This window comes from Oculina patagonica, chromosome 5 (genome assembly GCF_052425735.1).
Source record: "Oculina patagonica isolate OP01 chromosome 5, crgOcupat, whole genome shotgun sequence".
Classification (NCBI taxonomy): domain Eukaryota; kingdom Metazoa; phylum Cnidaria; class Anthozoa; order Scleractinia; family Oculinidae; genus Oculina; species Oculina patagonica.
This window is the reverse complement of record NC_135762.1, coordinates 27,065,584-27,086,212: the sequence shown is the minus strand read 5'-3', so window position 1 is coordinate 27,086,212 and position 20,629 is coordinate 27,065,584. Positions and strand designations below refer to the sequence as shown.

At 39.3% G+C, this 20,629-nt stretch overlaps 1 protein-coding gene across 1 annotated transcript; it reads left to right on the top strand.

The window, feature by feature from the left end:
• Positions 1 to 502: 502 nt before the first annotated feature.
• Positions 503 to 18,368, top strand: LOC144655091 (uncharacterized). The gene is made up of 13 exons (XM_078515309.1): positions 503 to 843; positions 1,008 to 1,114; positions 2,924 to 3,781; positions 4,711 to 5,099; positions 5,609 to 5,749; positions 6,308 to 6,462; positions 7,704 to 7,820; positions 12,743 to 12,934; positions 13,060 to 13,160; positions 14,262 to 15,493; positions 15,919 to 16,059; positions 16,599 to 16,753; positions 17,768 to 18,368. Exons 1-13 carry the CDS (start codon positions 767 to 769, stop codon positions 17,973 to 17,975), a joined length of 3,873 nt encoding a protein of 1,290 aa, XP_078371435.1. The 5' UTR covers positions 503 to 766; the 3' UTR covers positions 17,976 to 18,368.
• Positions 18,369 to 20,629: the final 2,261 nt, after the last annotated feature.

Below are 20,629 nucleotides of genomic sequence, written 5' to 3'. Positions count from 1 at the left end.
ATTTTTTATAGTTACAGTGCTATATAGGACTAGGGAGGCCTGATCAGAAGTCCATTATTTTATTTCTACCGTGTTGAAATAAAGATTAATAATAAATAATAATTAGGTACATGTGCTTCAATAAAAGGAAAGGTGACCATTTGCAATTCCCTTTACAATTAAGCCGGAATATGGTGTCATATTGTGTGAAAGTCTCGCAATCAAGATCATCTCAGTTCTGGAGACGTCGCCGGATCATTTACCCCCCCCCCCCCCCCCCGACTCCCTCTGTTGTCACACAACGCTCCACCCGCGTGACGCCCATTTTTGCATTCCGCACCCTTCTGCACTAAACCTCCAAGCAGCCAATTATTTAGCTCCTTGGTGTCAGAAAATATATAGACGTAATTAAATTTGGAAGGTGGTCAATTCTGATAGCGGTATAAATATCTTCAATCCCGCCTTTCCAATTCCCATCATGCCATCAGTACAGTGCACAGTTTTCCCGGTAATTTTAGGCGGGAATCGTTCGGTCAGATCAATTTCCTAATTCTGGTCAATCTGAGAAGATTTAACGCTTGGAGAAGGTTATTTACAAGCTTAAATGTTCTTCTGAGCCTATCGAACGATCAAAAGAAAATACGATTGATTGCTATTATTATGCAAACTAGATGACATTTGTTTTGGTCGTTTAGGCGATAGTGGAAAGTGTCGAGTGTCAAGTCAATTATCGCTGGGAGCGAACACTGCTTCTGCTGCTCTCGACGGTCTGTGCGGAACTTCGACCATGTACGGCTTTGTAAACCAAGCTTTACAGGAGTTAATAATACGAGAGAGCAGCTTTGATACATGGGAAGAAATACTGTATGTATATATTTACAAATCAGCGTTTGTAATTTGAAATTCAGGCATAAGCTTTAACCGATCGAGCGAAGCGGCCCCGGCGTCCGCACAATTAAACAGTATTGATTGCAATATGTCAAGAATTTTTCCTTCGCGATTGATTTACTTTAATCTTCTCCTCGTAGGAAGAAAGCGAATCTCGATTTGGGAGAAACAGGAGAATTCAGCCAACGGCGAATATATGACGATCAAAATACATTCGACTTGCTAAGAGTCGCTTCCGAAGTTCTTGGTGAGTGAGCATTGTGTTTATATTTGTTCGCTGTTCTGTTCGCCCGGGGGTTTCTAATTCTGGATTTTCGCATTCGCGTTCTTTGTGTTTTAAAATTTTGTATGAAAAATTGAAATTCCTAAATGGCGAAGTAATAATATTATAACGGCATTGTCTTTGGTGTTTTCGAAAACATTTTCATGAAGGCTTTCTGTCGGTGGACCTGGCTTGAGCTGATTTCAATTCAACGAACGAGCGAGGTCGCGCGTGTGCTTTTAAATTTACTTCTAGTGTAAGTTGCAGCGCTCTGTCGAACGAAATGAATTGCTTTGCCTTTATTTACAGACAAAAATAGCAGACCTTTATCTTATGAATGTTTTTGTAACCGGCAAACTAAGACATTTTAATATCCCTATGATTATAATGTCATTTAGGCGCATTAAAAATTAAAGGAAATCTTTGAATATATTTGTCAAAAAAATAATAGCCTGGAAAACGCTGAAGTGGAAGATAAATGTTAAAAGTAAGCTTAAATCGCTAAAGATCAAATAATAGTTATTAAGCTTACTGATCAAGGCATTTGAGCCCCATCTGTTTTATGTCAAGATGTGAAGAATGCGTGAATTCGAGACATTTCTCGGTTAAATTGCTTCGTTTTAAAACCCTTTGTTGCTTTGTCAGGTTTTTAAAGCTTTTTATTGATACTAGAAAAGCGACAGTGCTTTGTCAGTCTTGTTTATATGATTTTTTTTTCAGACATAAGGCACCCCTGGAGAGAGGGTAATTAAAGTGATCAATGTTTGCATTGATGTGATGTCAAATTGACACATGACCTAGCAACCGTGCCAAAGCCAAAATACCATTTTTCACTTGGCAACAGTTAAAACTTGTAAAAATCATCCAGACGTTTATTCTATTCATAACTTGTGGAAAAAAAAAACTTTGTGACAGAGTTAATGCAAGTGACAATAATTTATTTGGAGTGGTATGGGGTGGGGGTGGGGTGTGGGGGTGGGGTGTGTGGGTGGGCAGGGCGGGGTCCTGAGTGACTAGGGGATTTTGATTTAAAGGTGGTGGCAAAGAAGGACACAATGTTGCGGACACAAATGTTTGCCTGTTTGCCTGCCTGTGCAACATTTGTTGTAGACACCAAATTTGAAACATTTTCCAAAAATATGTGAACTCAAACCAATGTGAGAAACGAAAACTTGATGGAAACTGAGTTAATGTATATGACGATTCTTTCCTCGAAATCTCAGAGTTTTGACAAGAAAAGCATTGAGAATGTGGTCGTGTTTAGCAAAACACGTCCTGGGACTGTGTTCGGGATATGTTCGGAACGTCTTCGGAATACTTCAGTCATCGTCGGGAATCTTCGGGAATGGTCGTGTCATCTCCGGAAATCCTAGCACTCTCAGGATAAAAATCTCACGCCTTTGACCCAGAAAAAGTTGGCAGGTATACAACAATGTGTCCTTGTTTGCCACCACCCTAAGGGTCCCCCACATGGGGGGAAATGACAGGGCCCAGATAATGGAAGGGTGGATAATGCTATCCAGTGGATGAATCACCATCCAGTCGATAAGTGTTGACAAAACAAACTATTCTATCCACTGAATAGGGATTTATCTGTTTGATAGCGTAATCCACCCTTTGAACAACCAGGGCCAGGTCTGTTAACAACATTTATTTGTACTGTAAAAATCCCAAGAATAAAAAAACAAAGAGAAAGAGAATAGAATTACACTGTACACTGGAATCCTTAACATGTAGCTCTTAGCTTTTGAACATGCAGTAAAAGTCTTACGGTATATTTTTCTTTGTCTGTAGGACTACCACACAATGCCATTCTGGAAAAGTTTGGGGAAATCTTCTTTGAATTTTGCCAAAACTCAGGCTATGAAAAGATGCTTGACAGTCTCGGAAGTAACCTGAAAGACTTCTTCAACAGTCTGGACGCACTTCATGAGCATCTCCTGTTTATTTTCCCGGGCTTGCGAGCACCGTCTTTCCACGCCAAAGATACGCCAGATGGCAGTGGTATAGAAATCTTGTATTACTCTGAAAGGGCTGGGCTCGAGTACATGGTTGTAGGCGTCGTGAAAGCAGTCGCAAGGGAAGTTTATAAAACCAAGGTAAACATTGAGATATCTGTGCCGACAAGTCAAGAAAAAACGTGGTCAAAAATTATCGTCACACCTGAGAATTATGACGACGTAGCACAACTCAAACAGCATGATAAACAACTTCAAAAGATGGAGCAGAAGTTGGAGTTGGTCACGCTAGGTTCTAGAATCAGCAATCAAACATTCTGCCAAGCATGTCCATTTCACATCCTCTTCGACAATGAAATGGTGATTTACCAAGCTGGCATTTCTCTGCTCCGAGTTCTTCCCTCAGTGAAAATTGGCCAGACGAAGCTGGATGAGGTGTTTGAATGCATCCGTCCTCATATGCCACTAACATTTGATCACATTTTGAAGTTCATTAACAAGGTGTATGTTGTCAAAACAAAAGAAGGACTTTTGGATTCTGAAAGTTTGACGACAGTTTCAGAGGATGACATAGGTACCCTGGATTTTCCGACAATGAGATTCCGTGGACAGATGCTGTATCTCCCTGAATGTGACAGCATAATGTTCCTCTGTTCCCCAAGTGTTCTTAACTTGGATGGTCTGAATGAAATAGGTCAGTAGACATAGCTAACAGAGGTCTACAAGACAGACATCTTAATAGGTACTGGTAGTAAAAAAAAGAACTACCTTTAGTTGTTACATTTTCGTGACATGTTAATTTCGCCGTTTTGAGGTGCACATCTTTTGCGACACTTAAATTTCGGGATTTTGCGAAAATTTTGTATTTTGAATCACTTTCATTTCGCATTTTTGAGTAAAACACAATTTACATTTCCTTGGTAATATTATTTTATAACCTGCCCTTGAATTAGTATTTATACATAAAACGACTTCATCAAAGGAACAATAACTTCAAAATTAACAAAAACGTAAGGGAGGGACTAAATCTCGGCAATAGCAACAACAGAGCAGTTCTCACCCTGTCTACAAGTAGGTCATGCTTGTACATACATGAATAATTGTTCTTGAGACAATTCGGATGACAACATTCATTCACATTGATTTTAGTTGTACTAAACTTATTATTTCTTGATAACTGACATAATGTGAGTCACTTAATTTTCGCCTCATGTTATGTTCACGACACTTATTGTTCGCGTCACTTTAATTTCGCGATTTTTTTGGAATCACGTAATTCACGAAATAAATGTGTCGCAAAAATTTCATGTAATAAGTTATAATTCCTAAGATAGGGAAGATTATATTTTAGGGCAGATTAGTGAGTAAGAATCTGCACTTTCCCAAACAGGTTCTTACACAAATGGTAATTTGCACAAATTTAGGCTATTCTTATTTTCCTTTTCCTTTTCCTTTTATTTTTATTTTTGTGATTTTATCAATAATATTTTATGATTTTCAACTTTTTAATTGATTTTTTTAGGCTAAAGAGGTTCTTATAAAGAGGTTGTCTAACTGGCAAATATTTGCCTAACAAGTTTTTAAAAATTAGGTTCTTACTCGTGGGTTTTTACTGTATTCCAGGTCTGTACCTCAGTGACATCCCAATCCACGATGCCACCAGAGATCTCATCCTCCTCTCAGAACAACACAATGCAGAGTCGCGTCTGTCTCAGCGTCTTGAAATTTTGACCGACAAGCTTCAGCAGACATCGCGCGAGCTACAACAGGAACAGCAACTCACCGACAGACTCCTGTACAGCATCTTGCCTTCATCAGTGGCTAACGACCTCAGGCTGCAACGACCAGTCATGGCCAAAAAGTATGAGCTTGTCACAATCATGTTCAGTGGAATTGTTGATTTTACACATTATTGTAATCAAAGCAGTGAACCCATGGAAATTGTGGAGCTTTTGAATGAGACGTACACTAAGTTTGATGCTCTGGCTGACAGAAACAATGAGGTTTTCAAGGTAAGGCTTCAGCAGAGCCAGTAAATGCACGGACGGGAAAGGGGGAGTCTGAACCTCCCGCCTCCTGTGCCATTTACTCCCACTTCCTGTATTTTTTACTGTCACCTTCTGCCCCTTTTTATAGCCATTCTCCCATATCTATTGTGAAATGTAGCGAAATGTTGCAAAATCTTACTCGTTCTCCCGGTTCCTGCCATCTTAGGAATCCCACCTCCCGCTCTCCCTTCTGCCGCTTTTTTTTACTGCCCCTTTTCTCCTGGGCTCCTGCTCCCCTATCCCCCTCCGCAAATGCAGCAATCAAATCAAAAGGTCACCTCAGTTCCTGGGGTGGGGGAACTTAATGTGAAAGAGACAGGGATGCTCATCAGAAAATTTTATTTAAACCCCTAAAGGAGACAAAATTGGGCATTACTCAACCTTTTTTTCACCCCGAAAAAGACCATTTTTCGTTCCTGATCGATCTAGATCACCAACACAGTATGAAACTGACCACACATTTTGTATGTTAGGTTGAGACAGTAGGAGACAAGTACATGGCTGTGAGTGGTTTACCAACAAGATGCTCAAAACATGCCCTCAATATTGCAAATCTGGCCCTGGACATGATTGACATTGTACAGGAAGTGAATGCTCGCGGACGAAAGATGCAGGTAATATATAACAACTCCCAACCTAAGAATAGGAGAGGTGGTGAATGGTCCTTCAAAAAATGCATGTCTTTCAGAATTTTGGCCAAATTCTAAGGGTCTTGTTGTCTCAATTTTTTCTGGGAGGCCTTCTCGGAGTCTTGATTTCTTTTCCAAGGCTGAGAAAGTCTCAGGCTTGAAGAAAAGATAGATCAGTCTCGCTGTCTCACAAAGTCTCAAATTTACATTTGGTACCCCTAATAGGGCTTGAAAATCCTTTATTAAATACCGTAAGCCATGGTTGAGTCCCCATAACTCCAACCTTCAAGGGAAATCAAAAAGGTGCAAGTTATCAGGGGTCGAGTTTTTAAGGATAAAATAAGTAATACCAAGAAAATGACTTGGAGTGAGGGGAATCAAAAAAGGTTAGAGTTAGCAGAAGGCTTGAGTTATTAGGATAAAACTGCATTTTCTTCAAATTCAGCAAAAATTCCTTCTCTTTGAATGTACAATAAGGTCAAATTTTATGAATTGATTCATTTTGTAGTCTTGAGAATCATAGTGTTTATTTTCTTGTTTTAGATTACCATCGGTGTTCATTCTGGTGAGGTTGTGGCTGGTGTTGTGGGTCAAAAGAAGCCACGCTACTGCCTGTTTGGAAACACAGTCAATCTGACCAGTCGCACAGAAACTACTGGACTGCGGGGAAAGATCAATATTACAGAATATGCCTACAGGTGACAATCTTTACTAGATTAGAGTGTTTTCTTATTCTGGACTGTGAGAAAACTGAAATGATACTACCGGTACCTTAAATAACCACCCCTATTATGTAAGCGCTTTTAATCTAGTAGGCAGCCTTATACTGTGCAGTTCCATCCGAGTGGAGAGGGAGAGGAGAGGGAGAGGAGGGCGGGAGCCAGGGAGAAAAGGGGTGGGAGGCAGGAGAAGAGAGGGCGAGAAGCCTGGGGGGGGTACTCCCTATAATGGCCTATACGGGGAGGCTCCGCCCGAAAGGGGTACCTTTTTCAGGCTCCAGGTATATAAAAGGGTAGGAATTTCACAAATTTAGGTATATGAAAGGGTAGGGAAATCTTCCATAATGATATTTTAAAAAGCCTTTACATTAAATATTTCAAGCAGACGCAACTTTTGGATGTATCATCTTAATTTATTAAGCAATACATAAAAATGACAAGAAAACATCCCGTTTTAGGTAAATGTGATGTGGTGTAGGTATATAAAAGGGGTGCCTTTTTGCAATAAAAGGTATACAAAAGGGGTACCTTTTCTATCAAAATGGTATATAAAAGGGTAAGGGGTTGGATCTTCGGGCGGAGCCTCCCCGTACAAAACTTTTTCGAATACCCCTCCCCCCCCACCCCCCCCCCCCCCCGGGGCGAGAAGTGGGATTCCTAAGGTGGTTGGAACTGGGAGAAATTGAAATAAAAATTTCAACTTTTTGCAAAAATTGGACAAAGAGAAGGGAACCACTACAGAAAGGGGCAAGAAGCGGGAGAAAGAGGTATGGGAAGCGGAGAAAGAGATACAGGCAGCGAGAGGTTCAGAGCCCCCCCCCCCCCCTCCCATCAGAGTACATTCAGATCAATCGTTGTTCATCTGATTTACATTGTTCACCTGCTGCATTACAAAAACAGTGCTGTTCGTATAAGTTTCTCAACTAAGTCTAGTAAGTTTCTTATTGAAGCAAGTGACACTGAAGCTATTGACGTCAGGTACCGGTAGTAATTTTCAACCCACTGTATATTTGATAATGTTACTGTTCCTATTATTTTTTTTTTTTTTTAACACACATTATGATCATTATCTTAGCACTAAATCGAATTCGAATTAGCACAATACAGGAATGAAGCATTAAGAATTTTGATACCTTGATACCTTTTAATCTTGTTTTCATATTGTAATCAGCGCTTTTGTTTTTGTTGTCTTTTTGTCACTGTCATCTTTCTCATTACAGATCCCTGTTGTGCCAACCACATGAGAACTTTGTGTTTAAAAAGCGAGGCCCAGTCACTATGAAGGGAAAACCAGAGCCGATGATAACATACATCTTACAAAGAAAGAATGGAGAGTGAGACTTCCACTGTAGGGAAGTCTTTTGTAAGCATGCATGAGACCATAAAAGTAAATTAAAGTGCTTAGTGTTAGGTGATGAAAATTATTGTACTAGAGGGTAATCAGCTATTTTAGGATTTCTGATGTGTAAAATAAGTTATAAATTGAAGAAAATCTCAGTATAAACGTTTTCTAAGGAGGTAATCAGCAGTAAACAAAAAAATAAACAAGGATGATTCGGATGATTCTGAACTGAAAATCATAAACAAGGTTGATTCTGACTGAAGAAGATAACAACGGATAACCAGTGACAAATTTAAACTTGAAAAATTTGGCCATTTTTCTAAGATGTAGCCTTCAAGACGTACCTTCTTGCTCCCGGCCGTTTTGAAATGTGTAAGCCTGAGTGCAAGCTAGAATCTCTCTGTATGGGCTTACTCGGCCAGTGAGAAGACATCCAATTTCCTCCTACTTCACAGGAAGGATCAAAAGGGGAGGGCGGGGGAGTTGGGAAGAGGGAGAGAAAGAGGGAAAAAACTTCTCTTTTCTTATCTTCTTCTCTTTTTACGCCTAGAAGATAAATAATCATATACCGTAGAATTCCGGTTATAAGCCCTGGGCTTATACAACTTCGTAAGGGATTTTGGGTGGGCTTATAAGCGGAGGGGCTAATATTCGGGAGGGCTTATAAGCGGAAGGAAAAAAACGTTTCGAAACGAACCTAGAGAGTGTTGATCGAAATACGTTTTTTAAGTTAAAAACGCACAAGAAAGCAACATTTAGCCCTGTTCAGTACTGTCATCGGGTAGAGGGGGGCTTATATCGGGGGGGGGGGGGGGCTTATAACCGGATTTATACCATGCCATAGAAAATACAGCCAATCAGAATACAGGAAAGCCGTTGTATATTCGACGGTATTCAACCCAACCTTCCCATCGTGCGTTGCGATTGTATTCTCAACAAAATTTAGTAAGCGTATTTTCTATGGCATGGTATAAAAAAGGCTCGTGTGTATACCGAGAAAATACAAGTGACTCGTGGGATATTCCATAGTATACCACTCGAAAGCGTTGCATAACTAGTATGTATTTTTTTGTTTCCAGGTTGATGGGCCTATAACCAGGGGGGCTTATAAGTGGGGGGGGGGGGGGGGGCTTATAACCGGAATTTTACGGTATATGGAACAGTAAGTGTTGGAAATTAAAGCCTAACTTTATTTGCCAGCTTTCAGATGGTAGCAAGCTGTTCCAGAAAATTAGATGTCTGAGTTGCATGTATGTACATGATTATTGCGTTGCGTTGTTGTACAGGCTGTTGTTTTAGGCATAAAAACAAAAATGGTGCTTTATAGCCAAAATAATATTATGTATCAGTTGTGTATGTAAGTATGGGGGAGCAGGGATGGCGCAGTGGTGAGAGCACTCGCCTCCCACCAATGTGGCCCGGGTTCGATTCCTGGACCCGGCGTCATATGTGGGTTGAGTTTGTTGTTGGTTCTCTTCCTTGCTCCGAGGGTTTTTCTCCGGGTTCTCCGGTTTTCCTCCACAAAAACCAACACTTTCAAATTCCAATTCGATCGGGAATACACGGCCCCACAAGCTTATAGCTTTAAACCACACCGTGTCTAAATAAGGTCATTTATTTTATTTTTATGTATCAGTTACAATACAACGCAAAGAATAGTAGCTACTGTAACTCAATGCCTCTCTACTAACTATGGCCTAGTATTAGAACTGTTAAGTTCACTCAGTCAGGGTTACCAAGCACATAATTATCCTGTAAAAGCAGACGGACTCGTAGTTTTCGATAGCGAAGCACGCGAGTGACGTCACGACTCAGACAAGACTCAGACAAACAAACCGAAATGGCGGACGATTTTCCTAAAACAATTTCTAAAAGAGCCGGAGTTCCTAAAACACTTTCATAAAACGAAAACTTCGCCTAGATTCCTTCTATTTCTCTCAGAACACGCTGATGTTTTCTAAGCCTCGTGGGGGATATATTCATTTGCATTCTATTTTTTTTTAGACCTCGTGCGCTTCGCTATTGGATTTCTCTAACGGCTGGTTTTCACTAGACGAGTACCAGCATAAACACAAGTGCATAAGAAGAACACACTCATTCTTTTTATGCTGTTCTCACTTACAATAAGAATAAGCACAAGAAAACAAAAATTGTTTGTGCTTGTGCTTGAGAAGGATGAGTGTGCTCGTTCTTCTTATGCGCTTATGCTCATGCTTGTGCGCAGTGAGCGAGTCTGTGGCTTTCTTGAGAAAAGTTGCTAGGCAACGTGAGTTGTACTTATGACGTCATAATGACGTGGCACGGTTCGGAGTATCCGTGGAAATGGATAATTGGAAACGTTTCGAGTTCTTCCACAAAGGCTTGCAAAAACGACAGTAGCTTTTCCCCAGATATACCGGTAATTGTAAATTTTACTTTATATATTATAAAAAACTCTCATTTACCAAGTGAGGTAAACTTTATTTTTAAAGAACACCTGACAGACCCATCTAAATATATCTCAATCTGGGCATAGTGGTCTATATGGGAAATGACCTCTCCTAGTCATGGACTCCAGGTAGTCACCTTTTAAAAGCAGAGTTAATTTATTATGTAGATAGCAGTACAGACAATAGTGTGATAAGTGTATTTTAAAGTTACATTAGATGCTCGTATTAGAAAATACTAAAGATGCTGCGGGCATTGTGATTGGTCAAAAGCTAGGAACTTTTATTCTAGTTATCTCAAGGCATTTAGTAGTACTATCATTAAAGCCCTACACAAGGCATTAAAATTAGTTAAGGGGCTTAATAAACCACGCCAAATGTTGGAAGAATGCTGAAAAACGTGCAATTCGCGAGAAAGATGCAAGAGCATGGAGTGGAACCCGACCATTAGGGGGACTCTTGGCAAGCTAAACCATTTACTAAGTTCATATGCGGTACGAGTCATGCATGCATACTACTAGGGTCGGCAATGTTGAAAGCGTCCTATGTGGAGGTAGAGTAAGAAGGATGGCAACTTTGAGCTCGGTTAATGAAAATAGTAAAAAATAGTAAAAAGTAAATTCCGCAGTTGTTGCATGGCCGAGTATGGGACAAAAAAATGATGTCCCTCTGCAAATGGCTTGTGATGTGATTTAAAATCTGTTCTCGTGTTCTTTCAACATAACACGTGGTGTAATTTTTAGGCTGTTTTTTTTTTCTAGAAAAATTTGCACGTTGTAAAGTAATAACCTAGTAGTGGAAGACTACATGTATATATGAAAAAACAAGGGAGTACGGCGTACCCCTTTATAAAGATTATTATTAAACTATGTATTATTCAGTGTAACATGTTGCCTTGTTGTCGATAAAGGAAATTTGCTCTTTGTAATCCGCCATGTTCCCAGTACATCTCGGAATGTAATAACTGCATTCAAGAAATTTGATTCCGAGTTTGAAACTTGTATTCAAACGATTCCGTCGACTTTCGTTTCGTATGCATCGTGGACTTTTTCAACTTTTTATCCTCCACGATACATCCACGCAACGCGCGAGGTAGCATTTTTTGCGGGAGAATGGGTATCTTCTAAAAATAACTCGAGATGGATTACTTAGGGATTAGCTCTCTTTCCCTTTATCTTCTCTTTGCTGCATACAATACAGTAAAAACCCGCGTATAAGAACCTAGGAATTTAAGAACCTTTGGCAGAAATTTGCTTTTATAATACCCCAAAATATAAGAACCTACAAATTCCTACAGGTTCTTATATGTAGGGTTTAACTATTAAATTTGTATATGTTTTTACCAAAAACCAGAAAGGTGATGTTACTGGGGTATATACAGTATGTTGTTGGACTTTTGGCAACATGGGTGCATTAATAAATATTTATAATAAAGAACAGACCAGATTTTATACTATTTTCTGATAATCAACAACAATGTCTACTGTGTAGAAATTAAGAACCTACTTAGCCTAAACTGTCAATAAGTACCCCATAATACAAGAACCTGTTTTGCCAAACGCTGAAAAAAGTAGGTTCTTACACGCGGGTTTTTACTGTACCAGTATTTTTTTTTTTCACGCTCATGAGTGGTTCTGTTGCTTTGGACCCATTGGACAAAAAGCTGCCTGGCAGATCAAATAAACAAGACTTAAAGAGACACTGTCACAGGGATTTTAATGCTTTTCGGTAAAAAGTACTAAAATTTGCGAATAGGTCTTTTAGTACATGAAATGCACCTAGTACATCAAGATGGAGATATAAAGTAAATTGTTGTTGAAGAAAGAGGGAAGCCACAATAGTTTTTAGGTGCTTTTTCCAGTCCACAAGGACAAAACCTGAAAAAATCAGTCCGACTTTTTCAAGTTGTGAGCTAAAGTTCCTGATGGCATCACAATAATATCGCTTGTTTATCGCTCAGTACACTTGCATGGTGATTTTTAACAAAATTGGACCACTGTTTGTACTTTCCATTCTTTAGGCTCTTGAGCTTTTGAAATGAAACTGGTGACAGTGTCCCTTTAATGGAAATACCCGCTGTTTCTTTTTGGTTGGAGCTGTTTTTGATAGAACCGCATTTGTTGAATTTCTTGGTGTCAAGTCGTTTATTGAATTTTCTTCCGACTGTGATATTTATAAAAAACATACTAAAAGGGTATATTTCGCGAGAAACGTCGCACTTAATGGCGGAAATCAGCGTTGCCTTTTCATTACGGACAGCTAAAACATTGTCAACAACCAGCTCAATTTAGCAGTGACCGACAAAAAAAAACACAAATGAATAAATGTTTTTATAAAAAGCAATCGTTGAAATCCTTTTCGTATCTTTGCCAGAAATGAGCCAATCACAAATCAGCATTTTTGTCAATTGCAATGTATCAGCTACCTGTCAATGTAGATAAAAGAAAATGTAAGCAGCTGGAATGGCTTAGATCGGTGGCATAATTTACAGGCATAGACCGGCCGGGCGGTGTATATTTTATGATGGTAAGTGTTACATCGTTCAACTAAAACAAACCAAACCTGTGGCGTTATTTAAGAATCCTTATTCTCTTTCTACACGCTCACAGTATGGGTTCGTGAACTGCGCTTTGGAAAGCCTCGTTCTGCGAAATTTTGGCGAAGGAAAATGGCTGGAAATAAAGTAAGTCCGGTCAATTAAGTCATGTTTACGTGGCTAGATGTAATTCCTGACCTTTTTGACGATGATGCAACTGATATTGTAGAGTGACAACTATTTTTTTATTCTAATTTTTATTCGAAATTTAGGAGAGCCGCCAAGTTAGAAATGGATGGTCATTTTCTGTACAGTGTGGTTTACAAGGATGAAATAACGTTCAACCTTGTCGGCGCTGCCGCGCACGTTTTAGGTATACAGATCTAAACAGCTAAATGCTCAGTTAAAAATGCGACACTAAAATTCAGTTTGGTATAAACAAAGCCGTGTTGAAGAGCAATATTTTCTTGCAAATCTTTCATAACAAACTGAAAACGATTTTAGTTGAATCAGGTGTCTTTACACATCAAACTGAACTGACAATACGGCAATATTGTTTTGCTTATTGTGCTTATTTTGCAAACAGCATCGACACGACTCCAATTTAGTTCTTAGTCTAATTTCTTTCCTGTTCTTGAGTTGCCAAAAATAGTTGCTCTGGAGCGTTTTGCATCAAAATAATCCTTAAAAGTACTTTTTACGTCTCGGGACTTAAAGTTGTCAAGCTCATGTCAAAAAAGCGAACGTACGTATAATTTACACAAAATGGCCGCTAATTTGAAAAGGACCGTTTAGAAAAAAAATGACAAGATCTGTTGAGACTAAAATCTTTTCATGAGGTCCTTCATTATTTTCCACTGTTAATTAGAATTTTTGTTTGTAAATAGCTGCTTTTCATAATTACAGCACTTTAATTAATTTCCAAAACACTGTCTGTTTCAACTGCCCGAAATTTAACAGAAACAATGCCGGCTAGTTTGCCATAATTGATATAATTCTATACACATATCAACTTCATTTTCTCAAACTCCTTAAAATTCATCAAATTGAAACAAAGGAAATCATGACCGTGAAGGAGGTTTGGATACCCAGTCTTAAAAAGCATAGATTTTTACTATTTTAGTTCTCCGTTTACTCCGTAATTTTTGTTTCGATTGAGTAGATATATCAAACACTCGAGACAGTGTTTCATCGGCTATCCAAACACCTTAAATTTTGTCAAAAATACTCCGCTGCGCGTCGCATTTTCAACTCTCTTCTCGGTGTTTGAATATCCCGATGAAACACTGTCTCTCGTATTTGACATATCACATCTACAATAGATCTGTAACGATTTCCAATTTTGCAATGATGTTAAAATTTACTTGAGACTACCGGAACGTTCGGAGTTTTAGAAATTCTAAGATTTGATAAAAGTTGAATTTCAATCTTAATACATTTCCAGTGATTACGAATCTCGGTTTATTTTATTCAGGAATAGAAGCTAACAAAATTCTTGAGCTATTTGGAGAATGGTTTCTCGATTTTTGTCAAGAGTCCGGTTACGACAGAATTCTTCAAGTGCTGGGAGGGACTTTACGAGATTTCATCTCTAATCTGGACGCCCTACATGACCATCTAGGCGCTGTGTACCCAGGCATGCGAGCACCATCTTTCAGAGTGTCCGACCGTGAAGATGGTGCGTTAATCCTTCACTATTACTCCTCGAGGGAAGGTTTGGAGTATATAGTCATTGGTTTGGTCAGAGCAATAGCGAAAAAACTTCTTAACACAGATATAAGTGTGGAGATTATAAAACAGAAGGAACGCGCCGGGGACGATGTCCAGTTTGCAATCAAGGAAATTCGCAGCCCTGAAACTTCGCTCAATTGTAAACAAACAGCCTGCATTCGCTCTGTCAAAGAACTTGATGTGCTGTCGTCGGAGCCTAAGATTTCTCCTGCAACGTTCTGTCGCATTTTTCCATTTCATCTGATGTTTGGTAGAGATATGGAAATCCTACAATATGGAGATTCGCTTAGTAGGGTTATCAAGGGTATTAACACTCGAGCGCAGTTGACAATGCCTGATGTTTTTGAACTTGTTCGTCCCAGAATTGAGTTTACCTATGAAGCTTTGCTCGCGCATATTAACACTGTTTTTGTGCTAACGACTCGGCCAGGCCTTTTGCAAGTTTCAAACTCAACCGATGTTAACTCGAACTATGATTCGAAATCATTGAGGCTTAAAGGACAAATTCTTTACCTCGAAGAATTCGACAGCTTACTTTTTCTCTGCTCGCCCAGTGTCGGTAACTTGGACGACTTGAGAGAAAATAACTTGTACCTCAGCGACATTCCTGTACATGACGTGACCAGGAATCTAATTCTCCTTTCTGAACAGTTTCAAGAAGATCACATTCTAACGAAAGAGCTGGAGATTCTAACGGATAAACTTCGCCAAACCCATAGAGATCTGGCAGAGGAGAAAGAACTGACGGATCAATTACTGTACTCCATTTTACCGCCTTCAGTAACGCAAGAGTTGAGACACAAGCGTCCAGTTCAGGCTGAGAAGTTTGAAATGGTCACAATTTTATTCAGTGGGATTGTCAATTTTGAGAACATTTGCCAGAATTCCGAGCCAGTAGAGATAGTTCAGCTTCTAAATAACATTTATACCGAGTTCGACATCCTGACAGATCCACAAATCAACGATGTATACAAGGTAAGAGAAAAGAACAATGCCTTGGTCACGAGTAAATTATGTGTGACTATACGGTTGAAAGAATTTAAAGAAAAGTTATGGCCAACATCGTAGTAGTTCCTCTTGGTTTTCATTTGGTAGGAGTCCAAAGGGTCCAGGGCTCCAGGCCCAAAAAAGTCTTGCTCCCCGGGCTCCAGACTCTGTGCCAAACATTCTCAGGGTTTGTGCTAGACGTTGCTTCTTCATGTAGAATTTATTGGTATCTTCGGTTCCTTACGTCTAAGTTAACAAAATGAAAAATATAAGAAGGTCATAATTGATAAAACGGTATATCTAGTAGACTATTGCTTAGTCTAAGGTAAATTTATAAGAATGAACATATGCCGATTAAAGCTATTTTAAGTTTGGAGCTTTAGAAGCTCTTGTGCGCTGTCTTATATTACCAGGTGGAAACAGTTGGCGACAAATACATGGCGGTCAGCGGCTTACCTGAGAGGAATACCTGGCATGCGCGTAGCTTGTGTCACGTGGCATTGGACATGATCGAGTCAGTCAAGGAAGTGAAGCATAGGGGAGGAAAGATTCAAGTAATGAAATATAATTATAAAGTAAAAAATAGCAAATCGTTTCTTGAAAAGTCCGATACAAGCTGATCAAACTGAAATCATTTGTTAAATTTCACGACAGAGCGCTAGAGAACGAATACTAGCTACAGGCGCGTTATATGGAACGCACGGTGGCCTACTAGTAATTGTCTCTTTCTAATGGTATATAGGTACATAGGTATAGGTATTTTTTTTAAAGTCGGTTGGTTAGTGATGGACTCCGGCCTGAGCGAAAAAATCCGGATTTGGGCCTCGTCTGATATTGGGCAAGTTAATTTTTAGCAAGACATATAATGCTGGTTCTCTCCACGCGCGACAGATAAAAATAGGTTAGGTACCGGCAAGTCGTTGCAGGGAGACCTGCAAAATGCCGGAGGGTAGGGTCGGTAGGGTCAGGAAATCCACAGGGAGCAGCTGTTCACCTCTTACCACCTGGCTCTTTCGATCCCTTGAATTAGATCAGAATTTTTCAACAAGGCGATCTATTGAAATTTCCTGTCTTTTTGTTGTTGTTTCTCCAGCTAAGGATCGGTGTACATTCTGGTGAGGTCGTGGCCGGTGTAGTCGGACACAAGACCCCACGGTACTGTTTGTTTGGTAATACTGTGAATATTACCAGCCGTACGGAGACCACAGGGATACCAGATAACGTTTGCATCAGTGCCACGACCTACAGGTGATTAACAAGTGGTAAAATTAGCGGCCGCTGTACGTGAAAAATTTTACTCTGTCTAGTACATAACAATATGACATGTATGTGTGAAGAGACCTGTGGCTCGGAAAATATTTTCGGTGATTTGTAGCCAAATATTTATAAGCTGTAAGACTTGGACATATTTTGAGAGTTTTATGCAACGAAAATGTTAACATGTCTTTCTATGTTTCGTCAATTCAAAGAAACATGCGAACGTACGTGACCTCGAGCTTGGACCACGGTTGTCCAAACGCATCTGGGATTTGGGAAGAGATGGCACTTTACTCTTTCCCAAAATTGTGAGAAAAGATCGCTACAGGTTTGGAGAGGGAATGGGGAAAAATAATTCTTCCTTGGAGGTTTTGTTTTTCTTTCCAAACGCGTGTCTTGTACGGTGACAACGGAAAATTTATCACTGAAAAAGAATCGATCTGTGGCATGGTGATTAAAGGGCTTTCCACAAGTTGCTCGAAATATTTTAAAAAGTTGCTCGAAATTTCTGAAAAAGGTGCTCGAAAGTTGCTCCAAAAATCCAAAAAGTTGCTTGGAAGCGGCCAAAAAAATCTAAAACGCTGCTTTTTATCAAGAAAATTTCTCCAAATATATGCTAAATCCTAATTGAAGGTAAGATTTCTAATTAGTTTCATGCAATTTCACTTTATAAATAACATTTTAAGGCAAAAATTTGTTGAATTCTTTCACTTAAAAAAATCGTGAAGATATCGATGACGTAGTCTTCGGCAAACTTCGTTAATCTTCGGAGCGTTCGTATGGCCTTCGAACAACACTCGGACAATCTTCGGAGATCTTCGGTCAAGAAATTGCTCAAAATGCAACAAGTTGCTCGAAAGGAAAAAAGTTGCTTAAAGGGAAAAAGTTGCTCGAAACATGAAAAGTTGCCAAAAAATGCCGAGCAACTTGTGGAAAGCCCTAGGTACAGGTGAATATGTGATTTTTTATTATTACTAGCTTTCGTTTCCTGTCTTTTTTTCACAGATGTTTACAAAAGTTTGTCAGCCGTCACCCTATCTTTCTGTTCGAGAAGCGCGGGGCCATCCAGATGAAGGGCCGAGACGAACCCATGGTAACGTACATCCTCAATTGGCACCCAAGATATCCCAGAAAGCCAGCTGTCCCCAGAAGGCCCCAACAGGCCTCTCTACTTGGAGGGCTCACATTTAGCCGCACTAAGGGACACTTGTAACATAGGACCAACTTTCAGACTTGCATCGGTACTGATTAAAATGGCTGTGAATGAGCTGTAACTGTGACTAATGTAAATAAAGCCATGAAGATAGTGTTTGAGTGCTACGGACAAACAGCGGTGATAAACATTATGAAAAATTGCATTTTACCAAACTTGACGTTTCGTATGCTAAGCTACATACATTTTCAAAAGTATGACCGTTAAACCATGCTTTAAACATAGATTTATGCCCGGGATTTATCTGACGAGCATAGGATTTTTGCATTGCTTAAAGAGCGAACGAGATATTTCCAAAAACCCATGTAAAGCTGCTCAAAAAGGACCTTTATGTTAAGCCCCGCCTTAACAGCCTTAATTAAGGTCATTGCCCCGAAATAAAACTGAACGGGTTTATTTACTACTCCCAAGAGATCCTCTCTTGCTGCTCCTTGATGATTTCGACATTGCTGATCCAAGCAGTATGCAGGACGCGTGTCACATATCAACCTAGGAAATGGCCAGCTCTCCACGAGCCCCTTGTAGCTCAGTTGGTTAGATCGCCCAAAGGGCCTCCCAGATACCGGCCATCCCGTCGGGCACTTAGAATTTTTTCTTTGTCCCATGCTCGTGTCATTGTTGAAAAAAATTAATCTTCAGTTTTAGTTTGACCTTGGTTCGAAAATTGCGATTCCACTGTATAAATAAACCTACTCATACCTAGCTGTGCTTTGTCCGGGTTTCATTTTCCTGAAACGCTTCGTATACTAATGCTAGGTAATGAAAGCGAAAAAAAATAGTGCTAGTATGGTGCTAGTCTAACAAAAGGAATATATATAACATGAAAAATGCTAAACAATAACTACTACCAGGAACAAAAGAATAATAGCGAAAGGGAAACAATGGAACTCTCAGAGGCAAGCGTTCAATAAATTGAAATGCTTGATTTTCTTATTCACAGGAAACTTTTCTTAATAATGCTTCTTTTCGAAGTCTCACGTGTTTTAGGGAGCGGGTACCTGAACCATGCGCAACAAGAAAGCAGCGAGCACACTCGTTAAGCGTGGTCAGTATATTCCAACTCTAGAAATTCGAAAGTCGCACTGAAGAAACTTCAAAAAGCAATTTTTTACAATTCGCAAGACAAGCTTTCCCATAAAAACTACAGCTGTAATTAGAAAAATTACGCTGGAAGCCAGTCTTGCGTCAGTATACAACAAATTTTGCCTTTCAAAAGGTTCCTTTAAAATTAATTGTATCTAAAGGGAATTTTCATTTCTGTAATGAAGTTTACAATATTTTTACACTATTTTAGTACAACAAAAATAACAACTGCGGATAAAGTACCATGATGAATGGAAGCAAAAATTAGATATGCAAGAAGCAACGCTGGTTATTAGCAGAAATTTGTCATGTACATGCACTCAGTGCATGTACGTGACTGCTTTAAAACTGAATGACTGACTGACTGAATGACTGATTGACTGACTGACTGACTGACTGACTGACTGACTGAATGGCTGATTGACTGACTGACTGGCTGACTGCCCGCTTGACTGACTGACCGACTGACTGACTGGCTGGCTGGCGAGATGACTGACTGACCGACCAACTGACTGATTGATTGACTGACTGACTTCTTTATTAAGTTAGCTTTTATCTTGGTAGGTGAAGTATTTCAGGTACCGTTATATACCCTGCATCTAACATCAACCCATTACTCCGTGAACTTCCCGCGAGTTTATTGTTATCTGTTTGCTTATTTATTCTAAAATACATACATGTCAGTAATAACTAGCTATTTATGGAGTATTTATTTAGGCAATTTACACTTGGAAATTAAAATAAAGTAACTGAACTCAAAATAGAAACACTAACGTATACTCCACTGTCAATATACTTTGGACCGCAAGTTATTGTGGTTTTCATATTTTGAGGACGTTATATCCTGTGACACGTATACATAACAAAAGTAAAACGTGCAAAGTTGCTTGCTTTTATGCTAATGATCTACGCGTTACACATGGTTAGGTGCAGTTGGCGGTCAATTCAAAGTGTACACTTGAATTAATTTTGCAAGCTGGAATAACGTATTAACATGGAACATTTCCATACTAAAAAGTTATTAAACGGAAGAAATAGGTTAAATTTAAAAACGTTTTAATGTATTTTAATGAAGATAATTTTTAAGTTTTGCCGTACGACTAATCTCTAGAAAAAACGGAAATTACGGCTAGACGGTACATGAAAACCAGGTCTTTTGTATATAAGTCGCCATTTTGCGGTGCCCCGTTCACAAGGTTCCTATCTCAAAAAGATTGAAAAAAATAATAACAGGAAAACTGATAGTAAAAAATACAGTAGGCCAAAATAAACGAATTCCAAAACAAATAAAGCACAGGATAGCGAGAGTTTGCTTTAAAACTCAATTTATATTTGTGCCAGAAAAAAAATATTTTGGACGCGTGCCGCGCGCGTGATCCAAAGCATGCCTCATTGGCAATAAAATACATAGGCTAATATATATGGATAGAGCATGTCAAGAAACAAGTCACGATCAAATTTTTTAAACTTAAATAGTCCTCAAACAGTGTCAAATATTTATTTAAGATTCTCGCTTTTCCGCTTTCAAACTTTTCCAAGAACTTTATGACCCTCCAATGTGTCACTATCAG